The following is a 17,401-nucleotide window of genomic DNA, read 5'->3' as shown; positions in this document are numbered from 1 at the left end:
ATCATGAAAAAGTTTTTAAAAAAATCTAACTTTTGAAAATCACATGAACACTAAGTATGCATTTGTTGTATTCTAAGTACAAATCGATAGCAATATACTTATATACATACCTTGCAATCATTATTTTTTTATCTTTTAGCGTTTATCATTTTTTAACTAAAATTTAACCACAATTTAAACCACGTGTGGCACAAATGAAACAAATACGGTATGTCATAGTTGAATGATTTTTATGTAAATAATTTCCATTTGTCCTCCATTAAATATTAAATATTGAGAAAAGGCAGTGTTTTTGATTTTATTTGTTTTGATTTATAGCATCATATTCTGTTTTTAAACTAAGTTTGCGTTTTAGTATTTGATTTACTCACTTAACTAAATGCAGTTACTACTTTTAATAAAAAATAGAAATGTCAGAATGTTGTTTACTAACTGATAAGCAAAAAATTAATAACTATCTGACCGTTCTGCCATTGTAATTTGTAAAAAAATATTTTTGTATTACCTGGATTATAAACCAACGAATAACCTTACTTAGTTAAAAAGTTTAAGCATTTATCATTAGGTAATGTGAAACTAAATTATGAAATCAAAAAAGAATTTTTCAGTTGACATAAATGTGCCACCATATGAACCTCCCCCAAAGTGGATACCATCTCATGAAAGATGGAACAACAAAAATTATAACAGTAATCTGACCACATTTTTACCCCGAAAAATAAGATTGGAACGTTTCGAAGAATCTCCTTTAGGATTTAATGTAAGGGGAGGCTCAGCAAATGAGTATGGAGTTTATATTTCAAGGGTAAATTAAAATAAAACATTTATACTTTTTTCTTATATAAAAAAACTTGAAAATTTAAAAATATGGTTTAAATTGTTAAGCTTTGTGTCATCCCATTATTTAAATTTGTGCACTTTTTCTTTGTAGTTGTATATCCAATTGTTTCCTTTATTGGCAATATATTAATTATGTTGACTGCTATTGTTAAAAACCAAATGTAAATTAGCAATATGAATTTAATATTATTTAAGTTTTAAATATAACAATGACATGTACATAATTTCAATTATATTGCAAAGTTTTAAATTGTAAATTTAATATAACTCACATTTTAAATTATATAAATAGGTAATGAAAGGCTCAGAAGCAGATAGACTTGGGTTAAAAGAAGGCGACAAAATACTTCAAATTAATAAAACCGATTTTACTGATATTCCCCATGCAGAGGTTTATATTTTAAATTATGACATGTTTAATTTTGTTTAAGTTTTTGATTATAAGCTTTTGTACAAAAATGTTTCATACATATTTATTTCCATAAAAATAGCATATTTATATTTTTTGCATTTTGATGCATAAATATTTTTTTTAATTTTGTTTGTTTAGGCTGTTGAGCTTCTACAGACTTTAGATGTTTTAGAGATGGAAGTACAGTATTTTCCTTATGGTATGATGCTATATAATATTTGTATACTTAAAAATTAATTTTTTTAAAAATGTTATAAAATATAAAAAAATATGTTGTAATCTTTTATTTTACAGGGTTTAAACTTCAACAAGAAAGAATTGGACTTATTTAATTTTTACTTTAAAAACTATAATCCAAAATTAATAAACTCAAATTTTTAATTTAAATTGTATTAATAGTATTAGTTTTTTTTTTTTTTTTACACAATTTAGTTTTTATTTACGAAATATAGTTTTTTAATTTCAAAATGTTTAATTTGGTTAAAATGCTCTTCTACATAATTAACATTCCTTAAATTTGTTGTTGAAAATTATTTTAATTTCAAAAGATCCTGCCAAAGTGTTGTATAATATATCAAAACATTTTCTAATTTTTTATAGTATTTTTTGTAGATTTTATTCGTTTATATTAAATAATAAATGTAAAAAATATAAGCTGTATTAAAATAAAGGTTTTAGTTCAGCTATCAAACAAATTTAGAATATATTTTAAAAAGCCCACTACTTTCATCTTTTCGCTAGAAACGTAAAAAAGCTGTAATGAGATAACCACACACAAAGTGTTGATTGGTAACTCAATGTGCGTAATTAACAAAATTATATTTGTTTTTTTTTAATTATTTTTAATAAATTAAATATTTTAATTTGTTAAAGTTATAATTCACAAAAAAATGTAATTTTTTTATGTACCAGTTATTCTATCAGTTTTATACCTGTAAAAACAATCCCTAATACCCAAATTTGTTTATGGTAACTAAGCCAGCTGTGAGTTATTTTGCATACAAACAAAAACGAGAGGTTCAATTACACGAAAAGTGCCATTGTAACAACACAACGTCTTTTGTTTTCATTTGGCACGGCCTTTAATAAAGTAGGCGCCCACCGAAGAACAATGGCGACAAAGCGGCCAGATGAGCAATTAAAGTTCGCGACTTTAGATTACGAGGTGTATAGGCTTTGCGTCGATTATGTTGTGTCCTCGCTCGCCTAATACTTGATCTTATAGCATGAATGTCTCGTGTGTGATAAATATGTTGTCTTTCGCATTATTTTAAATTGCAAAGGACGCCAACCAAGCCGGCGCGACGACGTCAAGTCTGTCCCCCTTGAAAAACGTAAAAGGGATTTACTATAAAAGAAACATGCCAACTTCAAATTGAAATTACTTATCAAATGGAAAAATATTGTGAAGACTATTATAAAAAATATATTTGTTTAATATAAAACAAGTTCTAATAAACATGAATATTAAGAATATTAAAATTTTATTCATTGGAATATTAAATTTGGCCTCACAATATCTGGCGAATGGTAAGATTTTTTTTATTATTATACTTTTTTTAAACTGTAATATTTACTATGAATTTATTCGTTAACTATTTATATAATATTTTCAGGAGAAATAGTTGCAAGGTCATCATGCTGCAGAAGAGTTACTAACAGCGTCAACGTTGGTTTAGGTAAGTATTTACCAAAATATTACAAAATTATATATTTTGATTTGGTAATTAAAATTTACTATAAAAAACTCTTTAATATTGATTTGTTTCTACATTTACAGATACAACAGGACAATATATCAAGTTAGATGTTGGCATGTGCTCCTCAATCTGCTCAAGGAAATCCAATTATGGGCAATATCTGAGTGTTCTGGAAAGAATAAAAGTTAAACAGGTATGTGAATTACCAGCAATAAAACACAGCTATGCTTTAATATTCTTTACTGTCTTGTTTTTTTAATGTCGAGACATATATAATATAAAATCAATTATATTACAGAACTCGCCAACTTGCAATACAGGATTCGGACATAAATCAGGTGAATGTGGAATATCACTCAGTCATACTGAATCAGTCTTTACCTCACAAGGTCGAAAACAAATTAATGTTATCGATGATTGCAGCTGTCAAAAAATTACAAAACAATGCTCAAGAGTTTCAAAATTAGTGCATTATTTTCCTGGAACAAAATTTGCGAAAACAGTCGACGTCGGAAAATGTCAAGGAGGCTGCAGTAAGAACTGTTAATAAATTAAATTTAAATTCTATATAGTTTTTCAATGCATAGTTTTTAAAATTAATTTACTAAATTTTTATGTTTTTAATGACTTTTTATTTTATTTTCTGTAGATAACAAAAAATGTCGTCCAACAAAAACATCCAAGCGAGTTCTAATCGGCCCAAATGGTCCTGTTAACATTCATCAAGTATTGGAGTGTAATTGTGAATTAACTTGTTATAGACAACATTTCAATGTTGCTATTACGGAAAGAGTTAACGATTCAAAAGGGGGATTCCGTTTAAAAACTAAGGTAAACATAAAAGTTATAGTTATGAGATAATAAGTCAAATCTAGCGTTTTAACAATATTAATATGAAGTTTCCTTGTTTGCATTTAGATAGTTGATGTTGGAAAATGTACTGGTACTTGCGCACCGATGGAAAAATGTGTCATGAAAGCAAACCGAGCCGGAGCCAAATCAGTAAACGCTAAACGGTGTTTGATGTCACTGGAAACTAGTGACGTCCTTTGTGCACCGATCCGAGTCAATCACGTGACCTATGTGGACGGGAAAGGAGACTCTCAAACTATTACCAAAATTCGACGTTGTGGATGTACATAAATTAATTATTGCTCCAAATTTTGTTTCAAAAATATTGAAAATTTGTATGTAATAAAGTTGTTGTTATTACCCGCAGTTCCTTTAATAAATAATAAAAAACCTTTTAAGTATTTAGTTTTACAAGACAAAAATGGCTTTATAATAAAAACATAGTTTATGGAAAATTCTAATTAACCACATCACAAGTTTAATAATTAAAACCAAACTCATTAGTCTTGTTTATTCAGATTGATAAGTAAGTGGTCGTAAGCTTCGAAAATATATAAAATTAGAAAAAGGGTAAATAAATAAATTTCTAATTAGGTTATAAGCGTAATCCGCACGGGGCGTAAGTTGTTATTGTTTTCAAGAAAGGTGTGATTCGATCGTTTAATTGTTGTGCGGTTTGATGCAACAGCTGCGCTTGCACAAAATTCTATTGAAAAAAAATCATTGACAAGCTCGACTTTTTTTAACGTTTAACACATTTTGAAAGTTTGAAATTCGCTTATAATAACAATATCAATTATTTCAGCAGGTGCTTGCAATAATGACCACGTCTTATTAGTTTTAAATGTGATAAGCCTCGCATAGCTACTTAAAGGCGTAAACGTTCGCAACATATGTTTGTACCCGAAACCCCGTCGTGCGCTTGTTTGGTGAACAAGATAGTTAGTTAGACGGCTAATTGCGAATTTTCGTACATCCGGAAATTAAACAACGGCAAAGGTGGCAGAGAATATTTTGTTTAAAACCAATGTTGAAATCTTTATAGAATCAGTTAGTAGATTTTACTCATGAAGTAAATAACACAATAAGATCAATATCAATTTTTTAACGAAATGCCTTGGAAGGCGTGTTGTGTAGTAGCTCTTCTTGTTGTTACCGCACATTACATCAAAGCAAAACCGAGAAATCAAAAAGAAATTCGCATGGTTGAGCTTGTCAGAAGAAATTTACTAGAACATTACGAGCAATCAGTTGACATATTGCAATCTAGAGCGGAAAACGAGGAGGATTCGTTTAAGAGCAGCCTGATAAAACGAAAGATTAAGTCGGTGGCTGAAGTTGCACCAAGCCCGGTTGATACTAAAGTTAAGCATGAACTACTTGGAATATTCGGACTTCAGGTAAATTGGATAAAATTTAAAATTATATATTTATTAAATATCGTTTAAGAGTCAGCTGTTTAATAAAACAAATTAACATCCTTCTAACTCTTTAGGAGCCGGATATAAATTCAGAGCATGGGACACCAACCAATTCTAAAAAGCCGCCCAAGTACATGGTTGACTTGTACAACGCGATAGCGGATCAAAATGGCATTTCAAGAACTCCTAACTTACTGGATGCTGATACAGTTAGAAGTATACCAAATATAGGTAAAATTAAATTAGAAAACCTAAAAATTAAACTAATAAATTTTTGCCTTTGCAAGATTAAATGCGGCTGTCTTATTACTTTTTAAACTTTTATTACACATTTCTTCTTTTTTAGATCCACGCTGCCCCAAAAGTTGCCTTTTTGACATAAAATCAATGGAGCCCAAGGAAATAATTCTTGATGCCGAGCTTCATATTTATCAGGATAAACCAATCTTTCCAAACAAAACACCAAAGCCAAACCGATATACAAGTTACACAGTTAACATTTTTCAGGTAATTTTTCCGCCCACTATTGCAGAACCAAATACTTGTCATCCATTTAACCTTGTTGTAGATATAGAATGGCGATAACAGCCTTTTTAACTTTTAGGTTTTATCAGAAGGAAATGCAACTGAAAGTAAAATTCTGATAGCGGCAAGACGAATTCCAGCAAATCTGTATGGCTGGCAGATATTCCCACTCTTAATTACGGCAAGTAATATCTATAAAATACAACCTTATGCAATACAAAAGCAATAGCCAGCAGAAAGTAATCTTAAAAATCTGTTGATAGGTCGAGAAATGGAACAGTGAACGTGAAAATAATTTCGGAATTACAATTGAGCGAACAACCACTACAGGTGATCACGTAATAGAACGTAATCAGGTTGGAGGAAAAGAGCCGATTTTGGTTTTGTTTACAAACGACAAACGTAGCCCAACAGTTAACTACAGCAAAATAAGTAATTTACTCCTTAAATGTAAAATTTTATACTCGTGATTTTATACATTAACATGCATATTTTTATCTTAATTTACCATTTTTTATAGAAAAGATGCAAGGGGATCATAATGTTAAGATGTCCAATCTACGTGGCTCATCAGGTCACGTCAAAGCAACATTTGATGCTCGACCCAACGTCAGGCATAAGCGCAACGCGAAGGAGTCCGAAGAAGAACAAATCCAAAACAAAGTAAAAGAAAAAAAACAAAAAAAATCAAGAAAGAAAATACAGAAAAACAACAAAAAGAAGGAGTCGAAAAATGTCTCTAATCCGGATATGCAAAAACCTCAAAGCACTGAGAAACCCGAAGTTACAAAATGGCCTGACTATAAGGAAGATTCGGATGAAATAACGGATCAAGAATTCTGGGATTATGGTAACGACGATTTCAGTGATAACAAAGCAAAACCTGAACAATATTTTCCACAAACCTCCCATTATGCTTCCGATTCCGCGGAAAAATTCCCGGCCTTCAGCACACTCTCAAACGAGGCATCGTTAACTCAATCATGCCGACGGTATCCGCTTTATGTGGATTTTGAAGACATGGGCTGGTCTGGCTGGATTATTCACCCACAAGGTTATAATGCCTATCACTGTCGCGGCCAATGCGCCTTTCCTTTAAGCCAAAACTTGAAGCCTAGTAACCATGCAACAGTGCAGAGTATTATGCATACTTTAGGCTTGGGAGGTCAACCGGTCGATATGCCATGCTGCGCACCAGAAAAACTATACGACATCAACCTTCTATATTTCGATAGTAATGATTATGTTGTACTACGAAGATACAAAGACATGGTGGCTGCTTCGTGTGCATGCAGATAAATAAATAAACCTATGTGGTTAACTTGCTTTACTTGAAGACTGATATGACACTATTTCTGTACGTAACTGGTCTTCTTTATCAATTCTTGTTTTGTGAGTTTCACGTAATGTTAACTAATGGTTAGGTGCCATTAGTGACTAAATGTCTAAAAACCTATTTCTTTCTACAAAGTATCTTTTAGTGCCCATTTTTTTGCTAGTTATTCTATAGCTAACTTGAGTTGCCAAAAATGTATTTCGATTTTGATTTTTTGAAAAAAATAAAAACATTCATAATAGAAGTAGGATACTTATCTAATTTAAAAAAGGAAAATTTAACAAATTTTATTTATTTTTACAGTTTTTTTTTAACCATTAAAAATCAAGAAATAAAAAAAAACTATTTAATTAATTATCTGCCATGGGTTCAAAAAAAGATATAATTTTCAGGTTTTACAAGAAAAAATCATAATTTCATTTATTTTAAAAGTTACAATTTTTGAAACTCTCAACAAGATTGAGCAATGCATTTTGAGGCATAAAATCAAACAATAAATAGCTAGAAAAATCATTACTAGGCAAAAAATAACAAAAAATCATTTGTTTAAGAACCATGTACTGCCGTAGTTACGATCCGCATTTGCTAAAACTAAAAAAAAACTTTTTATATAAATAAAGTCACGTGATGGGAAAAGGTATTTAAAATATCGACTTGGCTCTCTTAAACAGGTAAGAGATTTTGAGAAAAAATGTTTCATATTTTTCGCAAACCATGCGGACAGTATTGTACTATTATAAATCACAATAAATGACCAATAATGTCATTCACACAGGCTTGAAGAATGCGCTGAACTCTATTTTCAGACTGGACGTATTAGGGCGATCATTTTGTTTTCAATATGAAACTTTTCTCCGCAGACAACTCGCAAACCGCGCGTCCGCGAGTGGGCGCGCTGGAGCTAGGTACCAAACGCAATGCGCGCTAGACGTCATGACGCAGTTCTTAACATACTCATATTAGAAGCGTTCATATTCACTTGATCAGGCGGTATAGGGCGACCGTGTACGTCCAACGCGGGTCTTTTCATAGGCGTGGTTTGGTCAGTTCGGTCCGGTTCATTCGACCGACTCAAATCATCCTCTGAGCCGGGGGTGGGCGGCATAGAGCAGGCGGAACGCTTCCCGGAGTGAATAATGTTAAGGGCGGCGGGACAATGTTGTCTTGGGCCGGGCTCAGGAGTGAAAGTGAATTTTAAATTGGTCGGGTAAATTATTCCGTCGCTTCGGACTAGATTAATGGGCACCTTGAAATTTTAATAGACATTTAATTTTTTTTGTTTTCGAAACAGTTTTGACTTATTGCTAAAAGAAACAAAGACCCCTAAAAATAATTTTCCAAAAACATAACCCACTTACTTCTACCGACTCTTTAATCCATTTCCATCCTTCCCTAAACTGACAAATATCTGGAACAACGCACAGAAGTAATTCGTCCGACCTGTACATGGTATCAGCTTCTATTTCACCAAACCAAACTTTTAAGTTGGAGCCGAAATTTTCGCCTTTTACTTCAACCATGGCAACGTCGCCACCCCCGTTCAACTAAACCAATCATCAAAAGTTGAATTATTTTTGATTTTTAAACAATTATTTTAAGATTTTAGCCAGTAAGATGACTTGCCAAAAAAGTTTATAAAAAAATATAAATTCAATTTTCATTTTTTGTAGGTCTAATAATTTCCATACACTAAACGGTAAATAGCGTTGACTTTGTTGTATTTTAAATGAGAATTGTCTTAATATAGTTTTTATTATTAGTTTTACGCAATGTATTTGTGCATGCAATTTTTTTGCATTTAAACAGCGCCAATACACACCTGTATATACAATCGTAAGGACTTTATAATTACTTGTTTTAAGGTGCAATATTTAACATAGAAAAACAAAAACGCGGAGACTTGCACACAAAGCAAATTAACTTGATACAAATTAAAAACAAACCGTTAATTTGTCAACCTACACACCTTAATATTAAGTTCATATGCAAAACTTAACAAAGCTGAATACAAATAAAACCAATGCAACGCTCATCATCATTTGGATAATGTCTGTATTATGGCTTTAATTGTTAATTAGAAAGAATTGCTCAAATACACATCTGTAGAACTTAAAATAGTACCATAACGGGGGAAATTTTTTAACTGGGCCAATTTTAATAAGGGACCATTAAGGGGGAACCCGAAAGGAACAATTCTTTAATAATTTTTTTTGCCCTAGATCAGTAAAAATCTTTATCCCACTATTTTTACTTACGTGTAAACCGAATACACTGGGTACAGGGGTAACTTGCTCCGCGGTCGGACCCATTCCATCACAGAAGGTATATTCGGCTTTATCTGTGCTGATGATCGTCCATGAAGCACCATCATTGATCATTTCTTTGTTCGTTTCTTTGGGGCAAGGAGTAGCCTATAATTGGTAATAAAAGTTAATGCAAATTGTTTAGAAAAATTTGCAAAACAAAACTGCAAAACAAAACAAAAAAAAATTTAAATTGTTAAAAAAAATTTCTAGAGAATTTTCTAGAGAAGAGAATTTTCTACTTGAAATTGGATGATTTTTTCTTGCGACAAACACAAGTACATTCTTTCCGTATCCTTTAAATAAAAAGCACATTTATGAAGTTGAGATACCGGGTCGTCCGCGTCTAATATCGCCGTCTGTTTATCAACCTAATACAATACAAAGAAATTTAATGAAAGCCTTTAGTTCAGCTAAAAAAATAGTGCTAATTTTATTGCATGATAAAATGAAAGTAATAGTAAATAGAATACTGTTAGGTATATCTAGTTATTTTTTTTATATAGTTTGTCATTTTATTAAAAAATCGTTATCACTATACAAAATTGTTTAACCAACCACGAAAAATGTAACCAAAAATATCACTGACCTTTCTAATAATCAACCTTGGTAAAGCCATTCCAGTATTAGAACAAACAAGTTTAACAGTTTGTCCGTAATGGATATATCCGTCCATCACTGAAAATTCCTCCGACTCTTGCTCTTTATCGTCAACTAAATAATTAATAGTTCATTTATTTAGTAAAACCTATTAATGACCGTAAGATTAAGGTAATACCTTTGCTAGAATTACGATTGTCATTTTAACATTACCATTTGACAAAATAGGCTTTCACCGAAAAATAAAAGCCCTCAACGCCATTTTATCAAAAATAAATCATTTTTTATTAACCCACTCTGAAAAAAACCTTTAAATTCAGACAAAATTTGACCTTAATTTTGGTAAAAAAATTTTTAATTTTTGTTTTTTCGGTAATATGTCCATTTTGTAAAACAATCTTCAGTAATATACGCAAATATCTTTTTGCTATTATTTAACTTACGTAAATGAATAGCAAAACAGCCCCACTGGATAGAACTTGCATGAAAATTTCCCTTCTCGACATGGAGGTATCTGGTGCTTACCGTTTGGGATCGTAGACGGTTGAATAAAGCTACTTTTGTTCCTGATGCGATACATACTAAAAACAAATAATAGAAATTAAATATCTTATATTAAATGAAAAAAATGTGGGACTGAATTTAAAAAAACATAAATTGGGATTTTAATTTAAGGAATTTTTTTAAAAATAAATATCTGGTTTTAAGTATATAAACGATTGTCCTTTTAAAAAAATTCTGCTGTAAATAATTTTTTAAAGTAAAAAAAACAAGTTAATTTAATTTTAAAGCCTAAATAAAGATAACTTAAAATAACAGGGGTGGTCATAGCGTTAACTAATCGCAACGTCTAAACACAATATTCCAAAAAATCAGTGTTCTATAAACAGGTAAACTCACGTGTATTCGTATGTATCAAAAAAACCTACAGTACTATCAATATAATAGAAGTTATGCCCTTTGACATAGTCAGAAAAAGTAAACGTGCGTGCGGTTATATCTGAAAGAAGTACACACCGTCTTTATTGTGGTGTTTATTTTCTATATAATTATTAATGAAAAGAAAAATTATCGTAACACTGTAAACACGTATTAATAAAGTACAGTAGCGAGCATACGTTGTCAAAAATGACATTAAAAAAAAAAATCAAAAAAATGTGCGAAAATTATTTTCCCACCATTTAGGTACACATCATTCACATTTCGACCGCTACGTTTTCCTGGTTACGTCACACGAAAAAATGCCAGCGGAAATCAAGGCCTAGTCAGAAATGATTTGTTTTTAGAACCTTGTCTATATTTAATTACCGACTCCTACTTTTTGCCCTTACGAAATTACCGACAATTTCCATTTATAAGTTTAATTGCGACCCAAAAACGTAAATAAATATTACGTTCGATAATTAGGTCTTAATTGTTATAGCCTATCATAATATATGAGAAAAACACTAATAAAAATGCAAAAAAATTACATAAAAAAAGCGTATTTAAAAATTTTGCAAAAATGCCTCTAGTATATTAAGCTTGGCTAAAAACAGTTAACTAGACAGCCTTACTAAAAGCAATTCCGATGGCGAAGTTCGAATGTAAGTAAGCAGTAAGCACGTACCTAAATTTGCACTGGCTAAAAAAATTATATCTTAACTTACAGTCAGCATTTTTAAGGGATTGTTTTTTCTTTGAAGGTTTGCTGATCACTTTGATTCGTTTACTGCTGAACTGTCCGACGTCGCCCATATTCCCGAAGAACATTTTGACGTTCAACATAAAATGTTTTCTCTTGTCCGTGTCCGAAATGTACAAAGTTTTCGCAGTACAAAAATTCTAAAAAAAAATAAAAAAAAATTTAGCATAAAAAAATCATGTCTTTTGGTTTGCTGTAATTCAAGAAACTTTTACTGAAAGTGTGTAAAATTTGCAACAAATGTCAGAAAAAATTCAGATGCAAAAATTACATAAGGCAAAAATCTTGTCGACAATACACATTACATTACACCATGACTATATTTATTCAATATAAATATTGGCTGAACCTAAGTGAATAAGCTACGTCAATGGTGCAGTCTAATTGACGGGCGGCTATTTATTTATCTCGGCGAATGGGTACAGGTTGAAAATAATGCCGGTTCATATGTCGGTCAAATCCTGGGAAAAAACGCATCAAACAAAATATTGCCGACTGTAATTCGAACACTCTAGCGTCGGACTGTTTGGAAAAAATTCTCGATTCGTCATGGGTTTGTTATTTTGTTTTCAACGCAATTAAGTGGGTTGGATTGGAAAACAATTAAATTTGTGGCAAGAAATTAAATAATAATCAACAAGTTAAAAAAAATGGTTAATTGGACAAAAAATTTAATAAAGCGTCATTTTCTAGAATAAAAATAAATTTTGAATGACTATTATTCTATGAATTTTTTAAATTTTGAATAATAAAAAACCTCTTTTACCTTTCCGTCTAAGTGTAGTTGTTGCATCTCCTGCTCGCTACTTCCAATCCCAATAAAAGCATGCACTTGTCCTGATTCCGCCGTTCCTTCTTCTTCCTCCAAGTATTGTTGCTTTTTCTTCCAACCATTTCCTAAGAGGTACATGCAAGGAGGAGGGCAGAAAAATCTAAAAAAAAATTTTTAAATACAACAAAGATACAAACTACAACAACATAGAAATATATTTTCCAAAAAAAAAAAAAATTATATTAAAGATAAAACAAAGATACCTAATTTATTTAATATAAAGTGGGTAAAATTAACATGACAGGTTTAAAAATATGTTTGGCCAAACAGACCGAAAACAAATTAAAATTTTTAAATTAAATGGCAAAAAGTGACCTACCTTTTTTCATTTCCATATGATTTCTGTGCAACTTTTGCGTGCAACACAACCAAAGTTTGATTACATGGATCCTTTAAATATTTTCGCATAGCCTCTCTGTAATAAAAGACAAAAAATTATTTACTATTAAAAAAATATTATTATTGGATATCAAAAAAGGAAATTTTTATAAATACTGTTATAAAAAAGTAGCTACATATTTGTAGGGCCAGTTTTAATTTGTTCATATTCATTTTGTTTTGCAAAATTTTGACATAAAATATAAAATATTACGAAATAAAACATATCGAAGTATCAGTTGTTCGCATTCTTACCTTGTAAGTCGTTTGGGTGGCCATTTCTCACGTAGAGATCTTAAAATCAAAACAATAAACTTAAATTTTATGATAACATCAAAAAATAGAAAACGTTCATTCAGACGAATACTAAACAATAAATAAACAATAAACGAATATATATTTTTAAATGGATGATATAGCATATAGACTCTGTAATATATGTTGAGTTAAATTTATGGTATGATTTATGTCAAAAATAATTAAAACAATGGCCAAGAGTGTTATTACATAACGTTTAAGAAACTCGCTGAAGCGGCAAAAAAATAAAATTCCAAAAATATTTTAACCCACCAATTAGTTTAACAATTAAAACTGACGTAAACGATTTATGTAAAAATTATAAAAACAGCTTGTCAAGAGAGCAATGTAATCTATCATTAAGTATTAAAAGTTATTTAAGTTAAATAAAATTTACATTTATTTATTAAAAAATTATGTAATTCAACAAAAAAAAAACAATTTCACACAATACGCACATTTTAAATTTTTAAATTTATTTTTAAAAAATAACATGAAAAAGTTTACAACGAACTATTGGCCTTCTAATATATTTACACAAATTATAAACAACCCTTACAAGCTATTGTCCGATTTAAATCTACAACAATATTCAAGTGTGATTGACAAGTTAAAATTGAACGAAAATATCAAAATATAAAACTAGAATAATCGATACGAAGCAGGGTCTTTTTGATTTTCGCTACGAAGCGGGGTATAAAGCGTTAAATTTTTGGTATATTTCAAATGATAAGTAATAGGTTGTGGGTAAAAATAGTGTATAATTAAAAAAAATACTTTTAAACTAGTCTTAAATAGTACAAAAATATATGTGATTGCATAACGTTAAATAAAAAAAAACAAGAAAAAATTCTGAAATTCCGAAACACTTTAAAACAATAGACATTATAGCCCGGTAATTTCGCGTGTCATAGATCACGTGAGCTGAGGAATTCGCGAATTGTGTCCGACAAACACTGTGCCGGATCGAATACACTGAACACAACATGCCAGTGCGTGTTTATTGAAAGTGTAAACCACTTTGCGACGCTGAGCAGTTGTTGTGGCATTGATTCGCTTTCCGGAAAAAAACAGTATGTGAATATGTGAACTGAAACCCAACGCCGCGCTGACCTACGTGTGAACGAAGAGCGATCGTGGGAATGGTGGCTAGGCCGAATGCCCCACGCCTTACGTACCACCGACTCGCTGTTTATTGTGGAAATAATACGATTTGGAAAAACAAAAATAAAGATCCTGAAATTGAGCAGGTGGCAATTGGCGGCGTTTTTATTTCTATTTTGGGAATTTGTCGGGAGATTGAATGCGGTTTGAGGTCGGTTAAATTTCTTTTTTCAGCCCGCTAAAAAAATATTCCGCGAATCGAGATTTTGTAAAAATGGTGCAACGGTTTTAGTGCAGTGGGAATATAGGTTTAGCGATATGACGCGCTTCGTGGAAAACAACTGAAGCGTTACCACAGCGCGTGTAAAATGAGGTTAAGAATCTTTGCCTCGGGTGGTAAAAATATCCTCAATTGCCTCACATTTTTTCCAGCGATAAATTTTATTAAATTTCGTCGGCACCGAAACTCAAAATTATTCAGGAAATTTGAAAGTGATTTTACGACCATTGTGAGTGATCCACTGACCGGAACATTAAATCAAAGGCCTGTAATCTTCTACCCCCTGCCTTTATTTTAAATTCGCGTAAAACCAAAAAAAGAGAGGGTCATTGAAATATTTTCCACGATTTCAATAGTGTTTCTTTATTAGCCGACGCGGCTTTACTATTTCTGTTTAGCGAGCAAGTCAAGCGAGATAGCGTTATTATCGTCCATAAAGAAAGCACGACCGCGTCAAAGAGAAAAAGTCGACTCTCTTTAATCGCTCCAAAACGCCTTCGGCTGGTAATTAAGAGAGTGAAGATAGGTCCGAAATTCAGACACATACACACACACAGCGTACGGTTCTCACAATGCGATTTTTCTCTATCGCTAATACGGTTGATAATAGCGAATGCGCAAACACAGCAAACGTTTCCTCGTGGTGGGAAAACCGTCCTTCTTTTTCCCACGATGTGATAAGCCTATTATTTCCCACAGCTCGCGAAGTACTATAACGCCCTTTTCACCTAAACGCAAGTTCCGAAATACGTTGACCAAAAACGATTATTACAATCATTTAAATGTTAAATAAACCCACATTGAACCATATTTAATTCGCGTATTAGTTATTAAATTGAGTCGTGAACTTAAATGACGCAATAACCATTTAATTAGAAGGTATATGAACGAACTGAAATCACAAAAAAAAACAAGTTTAAACTTCACAGCTTTTTAAAAAAGAGATTTTTTACATGGTTTCACAACAAAAAACACCCTGTTTATTAACACACTAGTCAATAATATTCATACTTTAAGCAACTTTATAGAAATGCCTAATAAGTGTGTAGTGGTAACAATGAAAATTTTCACAAACTAAGGTGGTCTGGGTTTGGTAACACTGCAATTAAATTACAAAATTTTACAGTTGGGTAATTGCAATTCAAGCTTAATATAATTTATAAACGTTGTTTCAAACTAACAACATTTTACAAATTTCCACTTACAATTTTAGGTATTGAAATAAAAATAACTTTAAATTATATTTCATAAACAATTTTTACCAAATTTTCGAATTACTTATTTTTAATATAAAAGCATTTATTTACAACATACAGAAACAGAAATTAACACTTAATTACAAAGCGATTCTCCTTTTATATTTGAAACAGAACATTTAAAAACAACATTCTCATACAGATTTAATACTAATTCTATTAAACTATGGCACGCTTCATATGAAAATAAACCAATATATTGTTATTAACAATATTAGTTCAACACTTGTATTCAAATAATTAGTATTACATTGCCTAAATGTATATCAAATGTAACAAAGATAACAAATTTAACCACTATATTTCTAAACCAAATAGCATTACATTTTAATTGTAGACTTTACTGATGCTTACTGAACACAAGTTGTACATTAATTAAACTATTCAGCAATTGACCCTACCTGTATGACAAATGATTAAGTGAGTTGTTTGTGTTGTTGGCACCCCCGATGTCTCCAGAGTGCGTGGAACTACCACCTTCGTGTTGAAGTTGCTGCTGTCCTTCAATCCGAGTATACATCTTCATTAGAACATTTAGTTCGCTTTCGTTTAACTTGGGTTTGAAATCAGAAAACGAGAAAGGCTGACTGTTTTGTTTGATATTTCTGTATATGTGTTGTTGTTGTATGTAGTTGTATAGTCCAAGAACAATGATTATTTTTAACAACAACTTACAATCTATCAAAGTTTGTAAATAACATACATATTCATATAATTTTTTTTAACTAATAAACAACAAAATTTATCTTTATTTTTTACAAACAGGCTGTAAATTAATTTTAACACTAGTAAGTTAGAACCAAGCTAAGAAACTCAATTTTTAAAATAACCTATGCACTGCATTACTTCATTGAAAATTTTCTTATACAGTTATACATTGCTTTTCTTGCTTTTTTATGTTGTATGTGCAAAACAAACACAACTAACTAAATTTGTGGCTAATATATATTCAAATTAGATCGAACTTTACAATATATAATTACATGACAGCAATTATAAATCAAATCCATGAATTAAACAAACAGTAAAACGCGACAACAACCTCTCAACAGACGACAACTCGCGACGCGTTTATTTGTAAGCAACTGGCTCGTAAAGCAAAAGCACACAGAGAGATAAGAAAATGGTGAAACAAAATGCGCGAAAGCAAATTTTACAGTGTTAAAATAAAAAAAAAGATATGGTTTAAAAGTATTGTCAGTAACTTAGGTTTGTTTTTACACATGGTAATGTTTAACAAACTAACTGTATAAAAGTTTGTAAAAACAAACAGTAAACAAATTAAACGGCGAACGTTTTTGTCGTTATGTTAACGAATTTGTTGTAATTAAATAAATTTATTAGTTAATTTTACATAACTTGATAAAATATATTTAAATCTATTTAAGCTAATATTGTAGACTAAACCAGGTTTTTTATTTTAAGACAGCAAGTTTTTACGTACGTGATTTAAAAAGTTTGGAAACGCTTTTTTTACGTTATTGTAGTTTTATAATCAAATTTACAAGTACCGAAGAAAAAATTTAACAAATAAATTACGGTACCATTCTTCTTAACGAGTCACTTCTATAATGATGTAAT

The 17,401-nt window shown here is 30.9% G+C and overlaps 4 protein-coding genes across 4 annotated transcripts; 3 read left to right on the top strand and 1 right to left on the bottom strand.

Moving 5' to 3' along the window:
• The first annotated feature begins 359 nt into the window (after nucleotides 1-359).
• Nucleotides 360-1,803, top strand: LOC145762503 (PDZ domain-containing protein 11-like). Its single transcript, XM_082574655.1, has 4 exons — nucleotides 360-805; nucleotides 1,133-1,231; nucleotides 1,391-1,451; nucleotides 1,547-1,803. The coding sequence occupies exons 1-4, from the start codon at nucleotides 584-586 to the stop codon at nucleotides 1,582-1,584; spliced, it is 420 nt and encodes a 139-aa protein (XP_082430781.1). The 5' UTR covers nucleotides 360-583; the 3' UTR covers nucleotides 1,585-1,803.
• An 893-nt stretch (nucleotides 1,804-2,696) lies between these two features.
• On the top strand, nucleotides 2,697-4,095 carry LOC145763443 (uncharacterized). Its single transcript, XM_082574886.1, has 6 exons — nucleotides 2,697-2,782; nucleotides 2,869-2,931; nucleotides 3,033-3,145; nucleotides 3,251-3,485; nucleotides 3,602-3,783; nucleotides 3,871-4,095. Exons 1-6 carry the CDS (start codon nucleotides 2,713-2,715, stop codon nucleotides 4,093-4,095), a joined length of 888 nt encoding a protein of 295 aa, XP_082431012.1. The 5' UTR covers nucleotides 2,697-2,712.
• Nucleotides 4,096-4,916: 821 nt separating this feature from the next.
• On the top strand, nucleotides 4,917-7,049 carry LOC145746330 (bone morphogenetic protein 2-like). Its single transcript, XM_082564630.1, has 7 exons — nucleotides 4,917-5,204; nucleotides 5,300-5,456; nucleotides 5,572-5,732; nucleotides 5,830-5,931; nucleotides 6,014-6,182; nucleotides 6,271-6,413; nucleotides 6,456-7,049. The coding sequence occupies exons 1-7, from the start codon at nucleotides 4,917-4,919 to the stop codon at nucleotides 7,047-7,049; spliced, it is 1,614 nt and encodes a 537-aa protein (XP_082420756.1).
• A 399-nt stretch (nucleotides 7,050-7,448) lies between these two features.
• LOC145763998 (suppressor of hairless homolog) lies at nucleotides 7,449-16,526 on the bottom strand. Its single transcript, XM_082575555.1, has 11 exons — nucleotides 16,222-16,526; nucleotides 13,139-13,177; nucleotides 12,825-12,920; nucleotides 12,440-12,605; nucleotides 11,639-11,813; nucleotides 10,433-10,570; nucleotides 9,979-10,103; nucleotides 9,632-9,760; nucleotides 9,342-9,497; nucleotides 8,445-8,630; nucleotides 7,449-8,332 (listed from the first exon to the last, which is right to left on the bottom strand). The coding sequence occupies exons 1-11, from the start codon at nucleotides 16,344-16,346 to the stop codon at nucleotides 8,018-8,020; spliced, it is 1,650 nt and encodes a 549-aa protein (XP_082431681.1). The 5' UTR covers nucleotides 16,347-16,526; the 3' UTR covers nucleotides 7,449-8,017.
• Nucleotides 16,527-17,401: the final 875 nt, after the last annotated feature.

Source organism: Corella eumyota, chromosome 1 (genome assembly GCF_963082875.1).
Source record: "Corella eumyota chromosome 1, kaCorEumy4.1, whole genome shotgun sequence".
NCBI lineage: Eukaryota > Metazoa > Chordata > Ascidiacea > Phlebobranchia > Corellidae > Corella > Corella eumyota.
Note: the sequence above shows the minus strand (reverse complement) of the source record. Positions and strands in the feature narration are given on the sequence as shown.

Bases quoted from the DNA above. Each gene is read 5' to 3' on its own strand.
- LOC145762503 (XM_082574655.1), top strand. From the start codon at position 584: ATGAAATCAAAAAAGAATTTTTCAGTTGACATAAATGTGCCACCATAT. The intron at 1,232-1,390 runs GTTTATATTTTA...TTGTTTGTTTAG, and splicing joins CTGATATTCCCCATGCAGAG to GCTGTTGAGCTTCTACAGAC. The intron at 1,452-1,546 runs GTATGATGCTAT...TTTATTTTACAG, and splicing joins AGTACAGTATTTTCCTTATG to GGTTTAAACTTCAACAAGAA.
- LOC145763443 (XM_082574886.1), top strand. From the start codon at position 2,713: ATGAATATTAAGAATATTAAAATTTTATTCATTGGAATATTAAATTTG. The intron at 2,932-3,032 runs GTAAGTATTTAC...CTACATTTACAG, and splicing joins CAGCGTCAACGTTGGTTTAG to ATACAACAGGACAATATATC. The intron at 3,146-3,250 runs GTATGTGAATTA...ATTATATTACAG, and splicing joins AAAGAATAAAAGTTAAACAG to AACTCGCCAACTTGCAATAC.
- LOC145746330 (XM_082564630.1), top strand. From the start codon at position 4,917: ATGCCTTGGAAGGCGTGTTGTGTAGTAGCTCTTCTTGTTGTTACCGCA. The intron at 5,205-5,299 runs GTAAATTGGATA...CTAACTCTTTAG, and splicing joins TTGGAATATTCGGACTTCAG to GAGCCGGATATAAATTCAGA. The intron at 5,457-5,571 runs GTAAAATTAAAT...CTTCTTTTTTAG, and splicing joins TAGAAGTATACCAAATATAG to ATCCACGCTGCCCCAAAAGT.
- LOC145763998 (XM_082575555.1), bottom strand. From the start codon at position 16,346: ATGAAGATGTATACTCGGATTGAAGGACAGCAGCAACTTCAACACGAA. The intron at 12,921-13,138 runs GTAAGAATGCGA...CTTTTATTACAG, and splicing joins CCACCCAAACGACTTACAAG to AGAGGCTATGCGAAAATATT. The intron at 10,571-11,638 runs GTAAGTTAAGAT...ATTTGTTTTTAG, and splicing joins ATCCCTTAAAAATGCTGACT to TATGTATCGCATCAGGAACA.